The 24189-nt window shown below is 42.0% G+C and overlaps 1 protein-coding gene across 6 annotated transcripts in view; it reads right to left on the minus strand.

Moving 5' to 3' along the window:
- Positions 1–24189, minus strand: part of capn15 (calpain 15) — a 203123-nt gene that overhangs the window by 168962 nt on the left and 9972 nt on the right. Inside the window, exon 1 of one of the 6 annotated variants that reach the window (XM_069905972.1) lies at positions 7245–7516. The exons of the other annotated variants lie outside the window; for them this stretch is intronic. Within the exon in view, the coding sequence (XP_069762073.1) occupies positions 7245–7381 (137 nt within the window). The 5' untranslated portion in view covers positions 7382–7516. Of the gene's footprint in view, positions 1–7244; positions 7517–24189 lie in introns of those variants that run through there. 6 annotated transcript variants of the gene reach the window in all.

A 24189-nucleotide genomic window follows, 5' to 3' on the forward strand; every position in this document is an offset into this window, starting at 1 on the left:
TCCGCACCGAACCAAACACCCCTTTCTAGTCCCACCTCCCTGCACAATGCCCATAACCCTCCATCTTCTTCTCATCCATATACCTGTCCAACCTTTTCTTAAATAATACAATTGACTCCGCCGCCACTATTTCTCCCGGAAGATCATTCCACACGGCTACCACTCTCTGAGTAAAGAAGTTCCCCCTCATGTTACCTCTAAACCTCTGCCCCTTAATTCTCAACTCATGTCCTCTTGTTTTAATCTTTCCTCCTCTTAACGGAAATAGTCTATCCACATCCACTCTGTCTATCCCTTTCATAATCTTAAATACTTCTATCAAATCCCCTCTCAACCTTCTACGCTCCAAAGAATAAAGACCTAATCTGTCCAATCTCTCCCTATACTCTAGATGCTTAAACCCAGGTAACATTCTGGTAAACCTTCTCTGCACTCTCTCCACTCTGTTTATATCCTTCCTATAATTAGGCGACCAGAACTGCACACAGAACTCCAAATTAGGCCGCACCAACGTCTTATACAGTCTCAACATCACCTCCCAACTCCTATATTCCATGCAATGATTGATAAAGGCCAGCATACTAAAAGCCTACTTCAAGTTAATTAATTCACTCTGCATGTACAATGGAATTATTTCTACCCCCACCAAGCACAGATTTGGATACATTTCTTAGTCAAACCAAATACGGGTTCAGCTTGGATATATTGAAGGAAAGATGTATGATATTGAACTGCCTGAAGTATATCACAAAGCCATAAATTATACAACGAAGAGGAAATATGCATTTTGATATTCCAGAATAATGTGTGCCAAAATGAAAAGAAAAGCAACAAAAGAATAGTTTTTGCCTCAGTTTTAACTGAACTTGTTCATGCACTATTCTTCTTCAGTGATTTACTGGAACCATTTCACAAACAGTGCATGGCACCCTGCTTTTTGTGTTCATTAGAATAGCTGCGATTCCTGACATCCTCTCATTACTCTTCCACACCACCCACCCAGTCTCCTGCTCCATCTCTCCTGGAGCAGATCTGAGAAATTAATGACCAGCATCTCTGGTCCAACTCTGGAGCAGATAAATCCAATCCCACACAGTAGATGACTTACAATCAATACCCCAGAAATTCCAGATCATCTTCGGGATCACCAATGTTTTCAGGCTGTTTATCTCTGCCCAGTCCCCTTTGCATCTCCAATTAAAAAGAGGGAAGAAAACTTAAAACAGAGATCAGATTGTTATCTGGAAAAATATACCCATTTATTCAACTGTTCCCTGCTTCTCATCTATCAACCAATTCTCAATCCGTGTCAGAATAACACTCTAATCCATGTGCTTTACTTTCACACCCCCAACTCCCATCAAAAGTCTTCTGTAAATCCAAGTATACCACATTTCTGCTTCTCTCCCATCTATTCTACAAATTACAGCCTCAATTCTGGTTAGACATGACTTAATGTTTATAAACCCAAGCTGGCTTTATTCAATCTTGTTAAAGCTTTCCAAGTGTTCTGTTTTAAATCTGTGAGAGCTGAATCTAAAGTATCCCCACCATTGATGCTGGTTTACAATGCCCTGTGTGTTTTCTCTCCTTCCCTTATATGAAAAAAATAGAATTACATTTGCAGCCCTCCTATCTGAAAAGACCACACCAGAAGTGTGGAAGAAGACCTTCAATGCATGCACTATTTTGACCTGTTACTATTTTGTCCTCTGGGAAGGAGACGATCAGACCCCTGCATTTACCCAGCAACAGTCATTATTCCACCATGCACTATTCACACTTCTGTGAATATATTAAGACAAAGTTAGTCACAATCTTTCAACTTTCTTCTCAATTGGGATCACAAATCAGAGATTTGAGATGGTATCAAGTGTTTAACTGCAATTTTATTAAACTAACGAACATTTTTTCTAACTGCTGCTGTTTGGAGACATTATTTTCTATCAAAATGAAGCAGAGATTCTAACAGCTAACACCTTGAGGCAGAATGGTACTGCTGAACAAGGCAACAACCCTCCTCCTTCAACCCTGGTCTAGTATTCCCAACCCCAAAACATAGACATACCCCAAGGATACGTGCTTAGCCCAATGCTCTACTCATTATACACCCAGGACTGGGTGGCCAGACCCAATTCCAATGCTATCTCAAGTTTATCAATGACACCACAGTTGTCGGCAGAATAACAAACGGCAATGAGGAAATGTACGGGAGGGAGATAGATCAGCTCGTTGAATGGTGTAACAACAACAACTTTGCGTTCAACATCAGAAAAACCAAGGAGGTGTTTGTGGACTTCAGGAGGAAGTCAGGGGAACACGACCCAGTCCTCAGTGGGCTCGGAGGGTCAAGAACTTCACATTAATGGGTGTCAACATCTCAGAGGATCTGTCCTGGAGCCTCCATGTTGATGCAATCATGAAGAAGGCTCACCAGCAGATATACTTTGTGAGGTGTCTGAGGAGATTTGGTATGTCACCAAAGATTCTCGTAAACTTCTACAGGTGTACTGTGGCGAGCATTCTGGCTGGTTGCATCACTGCCTGGTTGCATCACTGCCTGGTACGGAGACGCCAACTCTCAGGACAAGAATAAACTCCAAAGGGTTGTTAACTCGGCCTGCGACATCACAGGCACCAGACTTCACTCCATTGAGGACATCGACATGAGGCAGTGTCTTAAAAAGCAGCTTCTATCCTCAAAGACCCCCACCATCCAGGTTACGCCCTCTTCACTCTTCTACCATCTGTTGTATTTTGTATGTTTAATATTTATTGGATTTAGAGGGGGGTGGAAAGGGGGAGGGAGGGAGGGTAGGGGGAGAAAAGAGGGAAATATGTCACTGTGTATATTTAATGAAGAACATTTGTACATATTGTTGTTGATACGGTTCATAGTGCAATAAATAAATCAGGACAAAGGTACAGGAGCCTAAAGACAAGCACTCAGCGGCACAAAGACAGCTTCTTCCCCACTGCCATCAGATTCCTGAATAATCAATGAACCAAAGACACGGCCTCACCTTTTGTGCACTATTTTTTTTAAGAGTAATGATGTAAGGTGGTTATCATCTGAATGTTTGCTCTCTGAGATGCTGCTGTAAAACACTGAATTTCATGACTTGTTCATGACAAATAAATCCTGATTCTGATATCACTTCTCCATACCTGTATCCCTAAACCATAGCTCATGCACCTCAATGCTAGCATTCATTTGAAGATGATTAGAATATAAGACCAGGAAAGTGATGTAGAGGCTTTATAAGACAGTGTGAGACCTTACGGAGTATTGTGAGCAGTTTTCGGCTCATTTAAGGAAGGATGTGCTGACGCTAGAAAAGGTTCAGAAGAGGTTCACAAGGATGATTCAGGGAATGAAAGAGATAGTATCTGAGGATCATTTGATGGCTCTTGGCCTGTGCTCATTAGAATTTAGGAGAATGAGAAGGATCTCAATGAAACCTTTCAAATGTTGAAAGGTGTGGACAAAGTAGGCACAACTTCAGGATTAAAGGGCATCCACTTAGAACAGAGATGCAGAGCCAGAGGGTGGTAAATCTGTGGAATTTGTGGAGGCCGCTATTCGGTGTATTTAAGGCAGAGATTGATCTGTTCTTGATTACCCTACCCAGGAATCAAAATCTCTTTTCTCACTGCTAACCCTCCTAGGAAACGGGAAAATTTGCTGGACAAGCTGACCCCAGGAGCATCTCACATCGCACCATTATTTGCAGGTAATTCTACAACTCAGGATTTTTAAGGGGCGGGGGGGTCCCCTAAAGTGAAGACATGGCAAGTGGCGGGGTACATACTCACCATGTCCCAAGGTCTAATTGCGTAGTTAGCGATTTGATTTTTAAATGCAGGCCCTGAAACTCTGTGTTGTGTTATAAACGAGGCAAGTCTCGTCAGCACAGTTATCACTGGAAACACTGGCCGAAGAAGAGTGCGGTTTCACAGAGCATACGAGGAGATTTGAGGAGGAGGCAGATAAGCAGGCTGATTTGTGTAGTTGTAAACAGAGGCACATTCTGACTTTTTTGGAACGCCAATTTAAAATTAGAGTACCCACCGACAAATTTCCCCCCACTATGACACATGCACGCAGGCGCTGATGCCACTAATCATTCCTGGTTGGAGTTATTGTTGTTTCATACCACCAGAAAGCAACTGGTGAGTTAACTCAGCCAGGCTCTGACACTTGCCCCCTCCATGGATCAGTGCCCAGTTGAAACCTACTCACCCTGCCCGGTTATGTCATTCCACATCATGCAATTTGCCCGCAATACTGGAGGGCTGACTCAGAGAAGTAATCAGTGGTGTGAAAGTGGTTAATGATTATGGGGAGAAGGCCAGGCAGTAGCACTGGATCAGCTCATAAGTACATGATGGGATAGACTTGATGGGCTGAATAGCCTATTTCTACATCCACGTAACACCACATGGCCCATCTGCACTAGACTTCTCCACCCACTATAATTACATTATCTTCAATTTCATTCTCCTTTATGTATTTACTCAACTCCTCTTAAAATTATCTTTTTTTCAGTAGTCCCAAAGATGGTATAGTTACCACTCTCAAAGAAATTATGTTCCCTTTGGGATTTCTCAATGGTTCAGGCAAGAATATCCTTTTCAATCTATTCCATCAAACATTTTACCAACTTAACCCTTTGATGAGAAAGTAGATTCAACTTGGTGGCATGGTTAGTGCTACTACAGCACTGAGTTTGAATCCCACGCTGTCTGTAAGGAGTTTGTACATTCTGCATGTGGCTGTGGGTTTCCTCCAGGTGCTACGATTTCCTACCACCATTCAAAATGCATAGGCTTTAGGGTAATTGAGGTATTTGGGTGGCACGAGCTTGTGGGCCACAAGGGCCTGTTACCATGTCTACTAAACACTAAGTACCAGAATATTTGGCAAGTCAGGCAGAATCTGTGGAAGGAGAAATAGTGAATACTTCAGATCTTCTTTAGACAGGGGCTGTATTGTCTAGAGTTTAGGACACAACCTGATGCTAAGGAAATCAAGGAACATGGAGAATGCAGGAAAATGGCACTGAGGTTAATCAGCTGTAATAAATGGTGGGGTGGCCTCAAAGGCCCAGATGAAGTGATATCTGAATCTTCATTCTTTCCTCCTTAAATCTTACTCACCCATTTCCTTTCAAGGACCTATTTATTATCAGTACATTTCTGCTTAGTCATGGATCATCCTTGCAAAATTGCCCTCATTAATTCCCAGACCATCCTTCTGCTTATCCAGAACTACATTCAATTACGAACACCATCTCCAAAAATGCTCTTCCATGGTCATCCACTTCCATTAGCACAGATCATTCCTCAAAATCTCACTTCCAATACCTTCTAAACCATCACATTTCCATTGGTGACAGATTTCTTCATAAATTCCCAGAATCATCTGTGAAATAACTCTAATTTTGTTAAAAGCAGACTGTTCACCCAAAGAAACTAACCATTTGTTGTGATTAGCTTTTAACCAAATTGAGCTAAGAGTAATGCGTAATATTGTGTTGATACAGTGAAGCTGCTCTGTCCACTGAAGAAGACTTGTATAGGTGTCTAAATAATTTGCCTCAAAGCTTTACAATGTTGAAAAACAAATTTTGCTTAACCCCAAGGGTTTCTCATTCAACCATATTTGTATAATTAAAATCAGACCAGGAAACATTTTCTCTTGAAACCAAAACTTCCTTGCAGAGCAATAGCAAGGCAAATGTAACTAGCAGGAAAACTGCTTAAATTTCATTTTCTATTTCTTGGTTGGTTACTTGGTATGAGGATACCCCTGAGGTAAAATCCTCCTCATCATCGAAAACATCTATAGGGAAGAGCAGCAATCATCAAAGATCCACACCACCCAGCACACGCTCTGTTCTCACTGCTACCATCAGGAAAGAGGTCTCGATGCCACAAGAATCTCACCACCAGGTTCAGGAACAGCTGCTGCCCCTCCACCATCAGACTCCTCAATGACAAACTCAATCAGGGACTCGTTTAAGGACTCTATATTTTTTTCTCTTCGTACTGCACAGTTTGATTACATTTCTTTATTTGTTTACATGTTTAGATTGTGTAGTTTTATTTGTACTACCAGTAAGTGGTCATTCTGCCTCACCCGCAGGAAAAAGAACCTCAGGGTTGTATGCAGTGCCATATGACAATACATTTGAAATCTGAAACAGACTCAGTATTTTCCGTGTTGTTCATAAAAATCGAATAAACCTAATAAAGGCAACATCGTGAAGTTAAGTCAGCAATTATCATACACAATTCCTCTCTGCTCAATTTTTTTCCCCTTCATGATGAAAAGAGATGAGGTAAATCAGGGGAACACATTTTCACCCAGAGAAGGTGGCTTAGACAAGGTTGCAGCACATCATTTTACTCTCACATTTTGAAATGTGTTTAGCTGAGCGTTTGAAACACACTGATGTAGAATGCTGGACCAAACGGCAATATACCACAAGCTGGGAATGATGCTCACCCACGTCGGGATCTTTGCTTGATCAGGCTATTTGTTATTGAGGTGGGTTTTGAAGCCCTTGTGCCTTAAGCCAAAGCTCCAATTCACTCCTTCTGAAAACCCTTAATTTGTTGCCCCAGACGGTTGTGGAGGCCAGGCCATTGGGTGGATTTAAAGGTCCTTGATTAGCCAGGGTCTCAAAGGTTACATACAGGCAGTGGAGCTGATTGGGAAAACGGATCCGCTCATGATTGAATGGCGGGGAAGGATTGATGGGCTGAAGGGCCTATTTATCCTCCTGGCTTTAAATCACAACTGTCAAGTCAGAGCAGGCATCAGGTGAGACAGGGTCACTTCCCAAAAGGCTGCTAGGACTGGACTCTCCTTCATGCCACAGGACCCTCATCCACACAGAATGACTATCTAGGTGACAGAACATTGGAAAGAAACTCGAGCCCTTGTCGGCAACAACGTTTGGCCAGGCATGAGAGCAAGGCAGGAATACAACCTACTCCAGCACTTCCTCAGAGAGACGCCGGTGCTTTTGGCCGCGTTCTCAGCTGCAGAGGTGGAAGCGGAGAAAGGAATCGTTGCTGGGATGAACTTTCAAGCTGCCAGCCCCACCGGAATCCCCTCCCCCTCCGCGGTCCTGTGTCTGCGCCTCCTCAGTGACTGGGGAGGCGGCGCTCAGTGCCCGGCTCCGGCCACTCAGTCCCCCAGCCCGGCGACTGCTGCCACCCACTTCCCCGCTTACCTGCTGCGGCTCCTCGGCAGCTGCAGCTGGCGGCTGCGGGCGCCCAGGGCTGCGGGTCCCCAGAGTGGGGGAACCGAGGCCGGCAAGCCGGCCCGTGCCTCCGTGTCTGCGGCGAGGGATGAAGCGGACGTTCCCATGGTCTGGTCGGCTCGGCTCGGCTCGGCTCACTGCCAGCGCGCATCGACCGCTCGCCCCGGCGCCGCGCAGCTCCGCGCGCAGACACAGCCCCGGGACGGCTCACGGCTCGCAGACAGAGCGGCTGGCAGTGTGTGTGTGTGATAGCGGGGGAGGCACAGGGGGGGGCGGGGGGAGGCGCGGGGGGGGGCGGGGGGAGGCGCGGGGGAGGGGGCGGGGGGAGGCGCGGGGGAGGGGGCGGGGGAGGCGCGGGGGAGGGGGCGGGGGGAGGCGCGGGGGAGGGGGCGGGGGGAGGCGCGGGGAGGGGGCGGGGGGAGGCGCGGGGGAGGGGGCGGGGGGAGGGGGCGGGGGGAGGCGCGGGGGAGGGGGCGGGGGGAGGCGCGGGGGAGGGGGCGGGGGGAGGCGCGGGGGAGGGGGCGGGGGGAGGCGCGGGGGAGGGGGCGGGGGGAGGCGCGGGGGAGGGGGCGGGGGGAGGCGCGGGGGAGGGGGCGGGGGGAGGCGCGGGGGAGGGGGCGGGGGGAGGCGCGGGGGAGGGGGCGGGGGGAGGCGCGGGGGAGGGGGCGGGGGGAGGCGCGGGGGAGGGGGCGGGGGGAGGCGCGGGGGAGGGGGCGGGGGGAGGCGCGGGGGAGGGGGCGGGGGGAGGCGCGGGGGAGGGGGCGGGGGGAGGCGCGGGGGAGGGGCGGGGGGAGGCGCGGGGGAGGGGGCGGGGGGAGGCGCGGGGGAGGGGGCGGGGGGAGGCGCGGGGGAGGGGGCGGGGGTTAAAGAGGGAGGACGTGGGGTGGGGGTCGAGGAGAGAGGATGTGGGGAGGGAAGGAGAAGTGGGAGTGGGTTGGGGACGGGAGCGGTGAGAAAGAGGGGAGGGAGGAAAGGGAGGGGAAAGAGGAGAGAGATGTGGGGAGGGAGGGAGATGTGGGGCGGGAGAGAGAATGAATGGGAAAGAGGGAGGTGGAGGGATAGAGAGAGTGGGGGAGTTTGTGGAGACGGGGGAGGGAGTTAGGGGGAAGAGGGAGGGAGTTAGGGGGAAGAGGGGGGAGGGGGGAAGAGTGGGGAGGGGGGAAGAGGGGGGAGGGGGGAAGAGGGGGGAAGAGGGGGGAGGGGGGGAAGGGGGGAAGAGGGGGGGAAGGGGGGAAGAGGGGGGAGGGGGGGAAGAGGGGGGGAGGGGGGGGAGGGGGGAAGAGGGGGGGAGGGGGGAAGAGGGGGGGAGAAAGGGGGAGGGGGTGGGGAGAGGGGGATGGAGCATCATTATACAATTAAACATGCTAAATTCAATAAAAGTTCAATTAGCGTTTCTCCAACTTCCTAAGTGATGCAGCAAATCTAAAATGATCTTTATGTTCAGCTTGAAGTTGTCTGTCTTAATCCCCTTTTGTCTTATTATCAGCCATGATATGTTTGTATGACCTTCCCATTAACCTGTTCCTTTTTCTTATATCTACCATAGTGGACAGAACTTTCACACAAGGGTTTCCAGAAATTGTTGAAAGTTTTTCAAGATTGAAGCAGAAGCCAGCTCAGGTGCTGAAGGAAAGATGATTCAGAGATTAATGCACTGAGCAGTTGTAACTTCCACTTATTTGTGCATTGCAAGTTGTTTCTGTATGCATTTTGTCTTCAGTATACTCTCTAATATCCTCATTACACCTTTACTTTCCAATACATAGTCAGAAAAATTCAAGATTTCAACTGTCAGGAACTGCCAGGGTGAAATGGTAGTTTCTAACCTGTCTGACCAACACCCACTTTCTGTCAATTTGCTCCAAACCCATACACACATCTTTTCTCCTGCCTCAAGTTTTCCAAACAGGCCTCTTGTGAGACACCTGATTGAAAGAATTTCCATAGGCTACATTCCCTTTCACTATACATTATGCTGGACTGAGTTCTTGGTGCTACACGCAATATCACGATATCTTGCTCAACCATGGATCTACAATGAACATTGGAAACATAGAAAAAGAAAGAGGAGTAAAACACGAAAATCTGCAGACACCGTGATTGAAGTGAAAACACAAAGCTGGAGAAACTCAGCAGGTCAAACAGTGTCCTTTATAGATTAAAAATAAAGATACAGAACCAAAGTTTCTCGCTTGAGCTCCTCATCAAGGTATCTTGGTGATGTAGCTCTCCTACCTTGATGAAGGGCTCAAGCCCAAAGCATTGGTTCTGCACAGCACCTTGATCTTTGCAACATAAAGTCCACTGTTTGACCTGCTGAATTTCTCCAGCATCGTGTTTTCACAACATGGAAAGAGAAACTGAGTTGACATTAAATGTTTTTCAAGTTGCAAAAAAAAAAATTAGGAGGAGGTATACAAAACATAAAGAAAATCTGTGAGGGCAGGATTGCTCTGGGGATAAGCAGTGCCTCAGCCATCTTCAACTGCTTCATCAATTATCTTTATCAACAGAAATAGGTTTCTCTCCCAGTTCGATATGAAGACTTTGTTCCCCATATGACTAGACAGCGAACACTCAGACTTGGGCTGATAACCCCTCATTTTCCGTCTGAGCACCCTACAATCGGGTGGCATTAACCTCAACTCTGGTTTCCGTTAAACCCCTCCCCTCTTCTTCTTTCCCCAGCTTGCTCTGACTATCTTTCTTTCTTCCCTTTTCCCTCTATCTCCTTTCACAAAAATTTTCAGACACCTATGCCATAGGTGTTCTGTGGTTCGTACGGGATGATTTAAGATGGTATGTGAGTGGAAAGAAAAAGGTTTAGAATCATGACTGATGTATTCTTCTTTTCAAATCCTGTCTTCTCCCCATTACCACTGACCCAGGACTGTGGTGAATTTCATTCAGGTAAAGCCAAGAGACAAGGTTGAGTAAACAGCATGTTCGTAATAACCATTTGGTATTTCCAGTGCTGATCATTTTACCGAGCACTGTTAAAAAGCATCAAGGTATGAGAAAGCCTGCTAAAAAGAGGGAGAGATACATTTGAAGGCACTCCGAGCCAAGCATCCCAGGTGTGATTACCTCATCTGACAAATGGGATGGCCGCAGCCCTTCAGATATGGCCTGGGTTTGTAGTTTCGGGAAGGAGGCGATGAGCAGGGGAAACCACTCTTCATCACACACCAACACACAAAGCATTTGCTGCCAGTACTTTTTCAAACTCAAGAAATGCACGCAGGCATTGCTTGCCTGTTTCAACTCCAGTAAAGTTATGGTGCTCTATTACTTCAGCAACACCTTTCTGTGCCTGCTCCCAGAATGGTCTAAAAGTCTATGAATCTCCCTTTTGAATTTACTCAATGACTAAATCTCCAGAACTATTTTGAGTACAAAACTCAAAAGATTCACAACCCTCTGAAGAATTTTTGTTCATCTACTCTATCTTGCATGGCTGACGCTTATTGTGAGACAGTGAGAATGGTTCAAACCCACATTAACTGCATTTACCATGTCAAGCCCTATTAGAATTTTGGACATTTTAATAAGATTGCCGCTCATTATTCCAAACCCATTATAAACTGAACCCCTTCCTCAGCAGAGTGAAACACAAAAGTCTGCAGACACTCTAATTTATAGCACAGAAATGCTGGAAGAAGCCAGCAGTTCCACAGGAGGTAAAGATATATAACTGGTGTTTCTAGCCAGAGCCCTTCTTCAAGGTGTGAGTAAAAAGCAGACAGGTGTCTGAATTAAAAGGTTGGGGAGAAGGAAAGAAAGGGCAGGGGGAGGAGCACAGACGAAGAGATAAAAGGAGTTAATTGAAATATGTACAGTAAGACAGGAGAGAAGAAAAGTGAGAATTGTCTGGGGGAGGGGGTTTGGCTCTATGAATGCAGAACTTGGAGAATGGAAACAGAGGGTAAGAGAGACAGAGGAAACAAGACATATGGAAAAATTGGAGGGTAGAGGAAGGGGGGGGGGTGCTAATGGAAACCAGAGGTCGACGTAGATGCCATCTGGTTGGAGGGGGCCCAGATGGAATACAAGGATTTGTGGGTGGTCTCAGTATGGCCAGTGCAATCCTCACCATCCTATTCCAGGGATCAATCTGCTGAGCCAGCGCTTCACCCCTCCATAGCACATATACTTTTACATAGAACATTACAGCACAGTACAGACCCATAATATTGTGCTGACCTTTATAAACTTACTCCACATCAGACTAATCCTTCCTTACCTTACACCCACAACCATCCATTTTTTTGCATCCATGTACCAATATAAGAGTCTTTTGAATGTCCCTGTTGTCCAGTCTCCTCCACCACCCCAAGCAATGCATTGCCGAGGATGGCCAAGGAGATTATTGCAATACAGTCTCTGCAGGAACTACACTCTCTGTGTAAAAAAAAACCTTCCTCTGCCATCTCCCCTAAACTTTCCTCCATTCACCTTAAACAAATGTCCTCTCATATTTGGTACTGTTGTAAAAAGTGCTGGCTGTCCACCCTATCTAAGCCCCTCATAATCTTCTTTACTTCCTTTAAGTCACCTCTCATCTTTATTGCTCCAAAAAAAGGCCCTAGCTATGTCAAGATATCTTCTCCACCCCAGCAAAATCCTGGTAAATCTCCTCTGTAGAGAGTGAAACATGAAAGTCTACAGACGATGTGATTGTATTCAAAACACAGAAATGCTGGAGGATCTCAGCTGGTCTCACAGCGTCCTTAGAGAAGGGCTCAGGCCCAAAATGTTGGTAATGTATCTTCACCTCGTAAGAATGGTGCAAGACTGGCTGAGTTCCTCCAGCATTTGTGTGTTTTGACAAATCTCCTCCGCACCCACTCCGAAGCATCTACCTCCTTCCTGTAATGTGGCGACCAGAAATGAACACAATTTTCCAAAGCCGGTCAAACCCTAGTTTTATGGAGCTGCAACATTACCTCATGGCTCTTGATTCCCTGATACTTGCACACAATATGCTAATGTGGCCTCAGCCAAACCTTATATAACTGGAGCAAAACACCTACTTTTATTCTAATTCCTCTTGCAATAATGACTAACATACCATTTGCTTTCCTGGTTCCTTGCTGACCATTGCACATTAATTTTCAATGATTCATGTACAAAGACACAGGTCCCTTTGAACATCAACGCTTTTCAATCTCTCACCACATAAAATACTCCTACTCTCCCAAAGTGGATGACTTAATGGTTCTTACATTATTTTCTGTCACCCTCTTTGATTCCACCTGTCAGCATGAACTGTAATCTATCACTGTCATTGAGATGTGCAGCACAAAATCAGGCCCTTCAGCCCATTGCATAAATGCCAACCATCTTTTTTTTGAGAAATTTTTGTTTTGATTTTGTTTTTTTTTAATAATTTTTTTTATTTTTCACACTATGAACCATATCAACCAAAATATGTACAAATGTTTCTCATTAAATTTACACAGTGGTCTTTTCTCCCTTTTTTTTTTCCCTTTCCCTCCCTCCCCTCTACCCACTGATTTTGTATTTAAGAAAAGGTGTCCTGGCATTGGAGAGGGTCCAGAGAATATTTACTAGAATTAAGATTCAAGATTCAATTAATTGTCATGTAATAAAACAGTGTCATATTACATGAAATTGCCTTTTGTCTGCTGTAAGGCAGACAGATTCGCCATCGGCAGAAATTATCTGAAGTGCCTCTTATAGTGAGAAAAGGAGAAGCAAAAGGGAGTTCTTTCAGAGCTCCGAATGCCCATGGATTTGCCCCAGCACTCCCACAGACTCGCAGCCCAATCCAAAACCCGAGCTCCAGATCCAAACTTCTGTTATGATTAGGAACCCTTCAGTGCTGTCAGGACCCTCTCGCATCCCAGTTCCGATATCTGGTACCCCTTCAGCCAATTTCAAGCCAGTCTCCAGCAGTCCCCAGCCTGGTGCAAGTTCCTCGACCACAGTCTCCAGCAGCCCAAAGCCTATGTGGTTCCTCACCACGAATCACCAACAGCCCACTACCTATGCGTTTCTTCAACCGCAGAACCCCTCACTGGTCCACTGCCATGGTCACCATCCTGTGGGTCATCTCCTCTGCTTCTCCTTCTCAAATGGGGTTTGTTCTCCCAGTTTTCTAGTGCCCTGTGCCAGGCCTCCGCTTCCCTGGAGTATGCAACCTCTAATTGCTGCTGCCAATCATAGGCACCACCATTTTAAGCGCAGATCCTAAGGTCGCAGGATATTAAATAAAACTACCATCAGCTCCTTTAACAGGCCATTCAAAGCCTGTATGGAACTTAAATTTTATAGATATTTGGCGTAGGTTGAATCCCATAGACATGATTCTTATTCGAGAATAGATATTTTTCTGATATTAGCACAGTTACAGCACAGAATTAATTTTGTTGAGGATAAATTCTGAATATTATGATCATTTCCCATTTTTAATAGTATGTACCATGCCTGACAAGAACTTTCACCATATAGGTGGAGGTTTAATACTATGTTGTTAAAAAAGTGGATGTTGTAAGTTTATAAAAAACAAATTCAATATTTTTTAGATATAAATTCTAATTCAGAAGGTAATAAATTTATTAGATGGGAAGCACTTAAAGTTTATTTCAGTGGAGAAATAATAAGTTATTCAGTTAAAATTTAAAAAGGTTATATGAAAGAAACTAATTGTTAGAATGAGATATAGGAGAATTGGAAAAAGTTGCAAAAGAAATTTTTTGAAGAGAAGAGAAAATTAATTAATAAAAAAACTTCAATGTAATACTATTCTGACATATAGAACTGAAAATTAATTCAAAAAACAAAGCAGAAATATTATGAATTGGGAGAAAAAGCTCAAAGTTTTAGCTTGACAATTGATAACAGAGCAGGTATCTACAACAATTAATGCAGTTAAAAACATTCGGTAATTATTACATATAAACCACAGAAATAAATGATACTTTTAAGGAATTTTATTCTCAATTATATCAATCAGAATAAATTAAAGATGAAAATAAGATTAATAAATTTTTTATCTCAAATAGATTTACCTAGCTTGAATGTTCAGGAGCAAAAAGATTTGAATTCTCCGTTTAAAGTGAAGGAGGTCATTGAGGTAATGAGTTCATTGTAAGTCGCCAGGGGAAGATGGGTTTCCTTTAGTTTTATAAAAAAATTTAAGGATCTTTTGATACCTCCATTGAAAATATATTTTCTGACGGATTCCTTTTCAACAGCAATTATCACTGTAATATCTAAGAAAGATATCCGTTGAAACCAATTTCATTATTAAATATTGATTATAAGATATTGGCTAAAGTGTTAGCAAACAGATTGATAAAATATTTTCCGAAGTTAATACATATGGATCAAACGGGATTTGTCAAAAATAGGAAATCCGCAGATAATGTGGCAAAATTGATTGATTGGTTTAGAATGTGGCAGCAGATTCAATGGGCCAATGGGCCTACTTCTGTTCCAATATCTTGCGATCAAGCCTATCGATACCAATCCCATATGACTGCATTAATTCCATTATCTCACCACCCACCCACCACTACCCCCAGTGTCTTCTTCATTTAGATATCCAGATGTTTCTTAAATATTAAGACCATAAGACATTGGAGCAGAAACAGGCCATTCAGTCTATTGAGTCTACCCTGCCATTCAATCGTGAACTGATCCATTTTCCCACTCAGTCCCTCTGCCCAGCCTTCTCCACATAACCTTTGATGCCCTGGCTGATCAAGAACCTATCACCCAATAATCCGGCCTCCACAACCGCCTGCAGCAACAAATTTCACATATTTACTTTCCTCTGGCTGAGAAATTTCTCCACATCTCTGTTCTAAGGGGTCACCCTTTAATCTTGAATTGTGCCCTCTTGCCAAGACTCTCCCACCATAGGAAACAACCTTTCTACATCTACTCTGTCCACATCTTTCAACATTCAAAATGTTTCATTAAGATCCTCCTCATTCTCCTAAATTCCAATGAATACAGGTCAAACACTCCCCGTAACATCACCTTTTCATTTCTGGAATCATCCTTGTGAACCTCCTTTGAACCTCCCCAATGTCAGCACATCCTTTCTTAATTGAGGAGCCCAAAACTGCTCACAATACTCCAAGTGAGGTCTCACTAGGCCCTTATTAAGCCTCAACATCCCTGCTCTTATATTCTCTTGAATATTTGCCTTCTTCACCACCAACTCCACCTGCAAGTTTACCTTCAGGCTATCCTGCACGAGGATTCCCAGGTCCCTTTGAATCGAGGTATTTTCAATTTTCTCTCCATTTAAAAATTAGACTGCCCGTTTATTTTTCCTGCCTCCTCCACCTCCTTTGCCAGCTGATTCCTGATACCAGCTGTTCTTTGCGTGAAAAATTTTTCCCTCAGATTCCCAGTGAACCTGGATGGGTTACATTTGATCCACTCCTTCAAATAAACTGTGAATTGTTATTACCCCAGCACCAATGCTGTGGAATTCCACCAGCTACAACACTGCAATCAAGAATGGTCCAATGTTCTGTTTCAGTCGGCATTCGATCAAAACATACATTAAAAATACTAACACTCCTGGATCAGACCATCCAGCAGTCACCATGAGTAAATTAATTGTTTAATTTAATTAACCCAAATGATAACAGCTATTTCAAATGCAGCTACCAACAAGCTGATCTAGAGCAGCCATTCTCAACCTTTTTTCAGCTATGGCCCCCTTGACTCTGCTCAGAGTTTATGGGCCTCCTTCCCTGTGAAGCAGTTAAATGTAGTTGGTTTCTTCCATACTTTGCTCCTACCGACTACAAAAAAAATCAAAAGATCTTGAGATGAAAAGAAAACAAAGCTTTTTTTTGTTTTGTTCAGGCACCTGCCAACATTTTTCCATACCTTGATGAAGGGCTCAAGCCTGAAACATTGGTTATGTATCTTTATCTTTGCTTTATTAAATACACTGAGTGAACAGCAATGACTTTTGGAACAGAATTTCTTGTCTTGTTTATGACAATGAATTCTGATTCAGCTTTGTGCTTTTACTTCCAACTATGGTGTCTGCAAACTTTTGTGTTTACGACTGAGGCTTTTACTTGAATGTGCTGTGGCCCCAGGAGGTGGGAGGAGGGGGAAATTGGTAGGGCCCCCAGCTGAGAATGACTGGTGTAGAGCAGTGGATCGATCTCATCCTTTTTAGTCCCCCACCCACATGCCACCTTGAGCAATCCCTTACTAACCAGAGAACACCTATGGCATAGGATGCATCGGAAGCCATAGGTGCTCTGGGGTTAGCAAGGGATTACTTGAAGAGGTATGTGAGTGGGGGAGGTGGGGGGGAAAGGCCACTGGTGTAGAGCATTAACATCAGAGCACAGTCTGAAATCTGGATTAAACAAAACTATATCGTCATTAGCCTTCACATCTGCATGTCAGGCTGCATCTTTTGTATCAGAACAGTTAGGGATTAAGATAAACCATAATGAAAATCAAATGAGAATTCTCAACGCCCTCTTTCACTGGGATAGCACGAATGTTAACAAGAGTTTAGAACAGAGGGGACTTCAGAAGTTAGTTCAACATTGCAATGAACAAAATCCCACAAAAAAAACAAATTAATCCAAAACTTCACAGGTGCTTAAACAGAATTCGATCCACTCCTATATGATATACCTTGTATTACACTGTTGCTCTCTCATTGGTAGCAGACACTCTTAGCCATTGTTGCCTTCAACTGACTGGTGAAATTTCAGCATCTCTTCTTTCTCTTCTCGCACCCCCCCCCCCCCACCGCCCATCCCTAGAAAAAAGAATTACATGGAAAAAACACATGTGTGATAAAATGCAGTTAGAGTGCATGTCCTATTCGCTAGATTTCCCTTTTTCTCTTTCTCCTTGAGCTACTGATAGTATAGAGGGACAGGAACTTCACAATGAAACATAGAGTAGAGTTTATCTTCTCCTGATGTTACCTCCATAGTTCTAATTTAATTCTAAATCGAGCAATGATCCCAGTCTCTCTTTCAATCATCTTCACCGTACAAACCACCCAGGAACCTCAACTCTCTCTTTCAGATTGATCTTCCTTTCTCCTCATTGACTCATTGTAAAGGGCAGGGGTTGAATCTTCCCCACACCCAGGGAAACTCGTTTAGTGAGGCTGGGTAGTTCTGGTTGAATAAATAAGGTTAAGGTTTAACAGGGAGATTTAACAGGGCATTTAAAACAAAAGGTTTTGGTTGTTTACCTACATAGAATAGGAAATTATATACTAATCAAATAAATATCAGTACAGGAATAATAATGGAATCCCTACTAGTTTACAAGATTTAACTGAAATATGCAACATTCTTACAGGGATTTGTCATCTACAAATCCTTCAGGAAATTCAAATACGTTTCTATACCAGAGGAGAAGCAAGAGTGTGGAACTCAAAAGGAACCAGAAGAGATGCCTTGTTTTCCATCTGGACACTCTCCAACCAGACAGTGTCAATATTGACTTTTCAAATTTCCATTAGTCCCCTTCCCCTGTTCTCTCTCTTTCCCTGCCCTTCAGTGTCCTTTCCCCCAATGACCCACCCCCTTCTCTTTCCTATCATAGTTAGTTTCTCCCACTATTACTTCTACCCTGCCACCTGTATCCATCTAATGACCTGTCAGCCTGTGTTCCTCCCCCTTTCCCTTCCTCCTCTCCCTCTCCCCACCTTTTTCTGTTTTTTAACATTCCCAATGAAGGGCTCAGGCCTGAAGCGTCAACTGCCTTTTTCCTACAGATGTTGCGTGACCTGCTGAATTTCTCCAGCACTTGTGTGTATTGCCCTCGACCCCAGCTTCTGAAGACTTTCTTGTTTAAGAACATTGACAAGTGTTGTCTGGCAAGACTGTTGGGGTCTGCTATTTACCCAGAAATATTCTAGAACCTAAGTACTAAAGCAAAGATTGGCTTCCAAAATCACTTTGGTTGACACCACACTATTGCAGTGACCCAGGTTTAAATCCTGTGTTATCTTGTGACTAATACGATGATAGATGGAAGTTAGTTGATATTTGGTGAAGGTTTATCTCTATAAAGTTTTTTTTCCATCTTTTTTTTCATGCTACAATTTTTTTTTTTAAGAATTGATTATTGTTTAAGAATTTTTGATAATGTTACTAACTTTACTAATTTTTTATATTAAGTTTGAGTTAAATATATGTTTCATCTTAACTCTGTTTGTTAAATATATGTATTTAAGTTTGATTTAAATATGTTTTTTAAGTCTGATATCTTAGTATTAATTACTTTTCTTTTTGTTAGTATTTTTAATCAGTTATGTTTTTGGTTTTTTTTGTAAGTGGGTTTTTTTTTCTCACATATATTATTAACTTTATTAATTCTTCACTCTATTTTGGGGGAAAGGGGGGGTTGGACTAATTTGAGTTGGGTTATTAATGTGTAATAATTATTGGGAAGGATATAGTTTATTTAGATTACTGATATTGTATTGTAATTTTATTATTTTATTCTTAATTTTTTTTAATGTAATCCTATATGTTATTCATGTTATAAAATCTTAAATAAAAAATCTTTAAAAAAAAAAATCCGGTGTTATCTGTCTGTGTGGATTTCTTCAGAGTGCTCTGGTTTCTTCCCACCTTCAAAACATATGGGGTTTGTAGGTTAATTGGGGTATTTGGGTGGCATGGGCCAAAAGGGCCTGTTACAGTGCTGTACGTATAAATTTTAAAATGTTAATGTATCCCTATTCTTGATACCAAAAAATCTGAAGTACGGAGCCTCTTCAAATTCATCATTACTCTAAAACCTGGGAAACCACCTGATGATCCCCAAAGTCACTCTCCATTGGACCTTCTGTTCACAACCTGACCAGCTTTTCAACTGTGTAAAAGTGCCACATAAATATATAAAACCAACCCTTTTGATTGAGCAGGTAGCATCAGAGAGAGAACATTGCCCTGAGCAGGTGAGTGCTCTCTGGCTCTCAGTGACCAATATAAACTGGAGCTGCCTCAATGGATTATCTCTGCAATGTGAGATATCCACTGCATCCAAACCCTCAAGTTTATCACATACTGCAAGTTCATCTTAAGAAAACTTACCAAATGTAAGCACTCAACAACCGACTTGCCCAGGGACTGTGTTTGCACAGCCCTTTCCAACATCTGCGTGGTGAAGAGCCCCGAAGTTGATGGATGTGAGAACACTGCTGTGGATAACAGCAGAATGCAGACAAGTGACTTGCAGCCTGTAGCCAATCCTGTGGGAGATTAATGCCAGCATTGCTCCTGACCAACAAAGAAGTGTGAAGGGCAGCTGATTCGTGAACCTCAATCAAAATGCTTGCACCGTCCTGGATAGCTCTCACGTTCAACCAAAACTGGCCGAAGGTTAAAACAAAGTCAAACCAAGAGGTAGCTACACAATGACAACTGAAAGAGTGATTAATGAAAATTCTTCAGGATCAACAGAAACAAGTTAGGAGATCAGTAATTGCATTAGCTTTAACAATACTATCCCAGCTTCTTAGCAAAGATACAAAGGAGAGCATGTGTCTATATACAGTATATAGTATGTGGTATGATGAATAGCATGTATAGTTTGTGGTACAATGGACAACATGTGTCTGTGTATGGTATATAGTGGTACGGTGGGCAACAAATCAATGTACAATATGCATGGTGTCCCCCCGAATGCAGTACAATGGACAGATGGGCAGTGGGTCAACAGAGCCCCTTTGTTGGACAAGGTGTGGAAGGATGATATGTGGCATAGTGAGGGAATGGAGGGGTCCAGCTCTATCCACCAGCTTCCTGTCCACAGCTCGTACACAAGTGAGGCTGATCTACATCCACACAACACACAGCACAACCAGGCATGGAGATTTTCAGGAAAATGTAGGATTATTTTATAGTCAATTTGATATTAAATACAATTTAAAACCATAATACTATTATTCCACCTTACCTTTTGCTCCTATGGTCATATCTTATTTCTAGTACACAAAACAGCAATAAATATCCATCTTTCTCTCACTGCACTCTTCTGTACAAACTGACAGCTAAGGATTAAAGGTTATCACAGTATCTCTGAACTATAAGATCCCAGTTTTGACAATGAATGTACACATTCTGGATCTGGCCTATATTGCCCAATCAATTTTTATTTTACATCAGATCTTTGCAGTGAATTTCATCTGGACCAGACATCAATACTTTACTGAAGCAACCACCATGACTCAACAAGATGCAGTGCGATCAGGGTTCACTCTCCAAGCCCAGATCTCTGTTGACGAGCTAACCCTGTTTCCTCATCACTCTCCTTCTCCCAGCTCAGAAATCAAGTGGAGGATGCGAGCACCTTGCCTTCCAATTCTAGCTCCTGGCACATTCAGTAAAAAAAAAGTTCAAATTCATTGCCACATCATATCTGGTTAAGTGAAAAGGATTTGTTTTGAGAGCAGTCCAGCAATAACTGCACTTGCTGAAAAGACTGAAGCAGGCAAGGCTACCAACCACCATCATGTCAACCTTTCACAGGAGCTTCGGGTAGACATAAAACATACTCAAGAATAGACCTATTCCTGTTATCAGCTCGCATGCAAGACAGAGTTACAAAAACAGAATATAAAGCTAGAATATTATCGGACCATTCACCCCTGATATTGACAATAGAGTTAGAGGACATTCCTCCAAGAATGTAAAGATGGAGATTAAACTCCATGCTACTTAAAAGGCAGGATTTTAGAGAATTCATTGAAAGACAAATTAAAATGTACTTTGAAATAAATACAGTATCAGTGAAAGATAAGTTTATACTATGGGACGCAATGAAAGCGTTCATCAGAGGGCAAATAATAAGTGATGTAACCAAGATGAAGAAGGACTACAATCAGGAAACAGAGCAGTTGGAAAGGGAAATAGCAAATATAGAAAAAGAATTAGCAATGAAGGAAGACACAACTAAAAGAAGAGAATTGGCAGATAAAAAAATAAAATATGAAACAATACAAACATATAAGGTGGAGAAGAACATAATGAAGACAAATCAGAAATATTATGAACTAGGAGAAAAAACGCACAAAATTCTAGCACGGCAGCTTAAGACAGAACAAACTAAGAGAATGGTATTGGCATCAAGGAAAAAAGACAAACAAATCACATATAATCCAACGGAGATTAATGAAAACTTCAGAGAATTCTACGAACAATTATACCAAACTGAAAACGAAGGGAAAGAAGACAAAATAGATGAATTTTTAACTAAAATTGAACTACCAAAATTACAAATAGAGGAACAAAATAAATTAACAGAACCATTTGAAATAGTAGAAATACAAGAGATAATAAAAAAACTACCGAATAATAAACACCAGGAGAGGATGGATTCCCAATAGAATTCTATAAAACATTTAAAGATTTATTAATTCCTCCCCTCCTGGAAGTAATCAACCAGATTGATAAAACACAAAGCTTACCAGATTCATGCAAAACAGCAATAATTACAGTAATACCAAAGACAGGGAAAAATCCACTCACACCAGCGTCATATAGACCAATATCTTTACTTAACACAGATTATAAGATAATAGCTAAACTATTAGCAAACAGATTAGCCGACTATGTACCAAAAATAGTAAATCTAGACCAAACTGGATTTAGTAAAAAAAGACGAACAACAGACAATATTTGTAAATTTATTAACTTAATTCATGCAGTAGAAGGAAATAAAGCTCCAACAGTAGCAGTGGCTTTAGACGCAGAGAAGGCCTTTGACAGAGTAGAATGCAATGATTTATTCAAAGTACTACAAAAATTCAGTTTACCAGAGAAATATATTAATTGGATTAAAGCATTATTTAAGGGGCCATTGGCGAAAGTGACAGTAAATGGATATATATCAAAACAATTTAAATTAAGCAGATCAACAAGGCAGGGATGCCCACTATCACCCTTATTGTTCGCGTTAGCCATAGAACCACTAGCAGAACTGATAAGAACAGAAGATAAAATAAAAGGGATAAAAATAAAAGACAAGGAATATAAAATCAGTTTATTTGCAGATGACGTTACTTAACAGAACCAGAAATATCAATAAAAGAATTACATAAGAAATTGAAGGAATATGGAGAAGTGTCGGTATACAAGATTAACGCAAATAAAAGTGAAGCAATGCCAATGAATAATGCGGATTTCTCAAAATTTAAGAAAGAATCACCATTCAGATGGCAAATGGAAGCAATACGATACCTAGGTATACAAATAAATAAAAACCTCGGCCATCTATATAAACTCAATTATTATCCACTAATGAAAAAATTACAGGACGACCTAGAGCATTGGAAAGACTTACCACTAACACTAATAGGAAGGATAAACTGTATTAAAATGAACATTTTCCCAAGGATACAATACCTATTTCAGGCATTGCCAATACACTTGATGGAGAAATTCTTCAAGGAATTAAAGAAAATATTAAGGAAATTTTTATGGAAAGGGGGGAAACCAAGGATAGCACTAGATAAATTAACAGAATGGTATAAACAAGGAGGCTTACAACTGCCAAACTTTAAAAATTATTATAGAGCCGCACAATTAAGATACCTATCAGATTTTTATCAAACAAGGGAAAAGCCAGATTGGACTAGATTAGAACTAGATAAAATAGGGGAGAAGATACCCGAACATATATTATATAAATGGGATGAAAAATTGGTACAACGTAGGAATTCTCCAGTATTACATCATCTGCTCAATATTTGGAAGATTCATGTAGAAAGGAATAAAACAAATTACCAACTACCAAAACTAATACTGACGCAAAATCAGCTAATCCCTTTTACAATAGATAACCTTTCCTTTAGAGAATGGGAAAAAAAAGGGATCAAAAGAATAGAAAATTGTTTTTCAGGAAATAAATGATTATCCATTGAACAATTGAAGGATAAATATAATATAACTCACGATACAGTGTTGGGATACTACCAATTGAAATCCTATTTGAAGGACAAATTGGGAAGCAGTCTGAGGTTACCAGGGGGAAGTAATTTTGAATATGTGATTACAGACACAATGATAATCAAAAAATTTATAACAAACATGTATATTAAGCGACAAGAAAAGGAGAACGAGGAAACAAATAGTAAAACTAAACAAAAATGGGAACAAGATCTAAACATAAAGATAAAGAATGAAACATGGGAGAAGTTATGCTCAGGAACTATGAGAAATACAATAAACACGAGGTTATGTATGATACAATATAACTGGATACACAGGCTATACATTACACCTCAAAAGTTAAATAAATGGGACCCAACAGTATCTGACAGATGTTTTCGCTGTAAAAAGGAAATGGGAACAACAATTCATGCAATCTGGACATGTGAGAAAGTGAAAAAATTTTGGGAAGATCTAAACCAGATATTAAATAAAATCAAAAAAAGTAATATACCAAAAAACCCAGAGATCTTCCTCTTAAGTAACATAAAAAACAAAGAATTTGGACTTGATTTGGATGGTGCACAAAAAAGATTAACTTGTTAGGATAGCCCTAGCTGTAGCAAAAAAATGTATTATGTCAGCCTGGAAATTAGAAGATAACTTGAGAATACAACAATGGTATATAGAAATGAATAAATGTATTCCATTAGAAAAAATAATATATAATTTAAGAAATAATATTACAATATTTGAACAAATATGGGAGCCATACATGAAACACAATAGAGAAAACTTACCGGGGACATCTACCACCTAAAATAACAGAAGGAGAAGGGAATGAAAAGAATTGACTCAGTGGAAATTCTCGTTTGTTTTTATTGAGTGACAACATTGTTTGACGGGTTTAATGTATCTTAGATTCTGAACTTTAAATGAATGGGAGGGGAGGTAGGGAGGGTGGGATGGGAAGAGGGGGGGGGGGGAGAAAACGACAC

The sequence above is a fragment of the Narcine bancroftii genome, chromosome 12 (genome assembly GCF_036971445.1).
Source record: "Narcine bancroftii isolate sNarBan1 chromosome 12, sNarBan1.hap1, whole genome shotgun sequence".
Classification (NCBI taxonomy): domain Eukaryota; kingdom Metazoa; phylum Chordata; class Chondrichthyes; order Torpediniformes; family Narcinidae; genus Narcine; species Narcine bancroftii.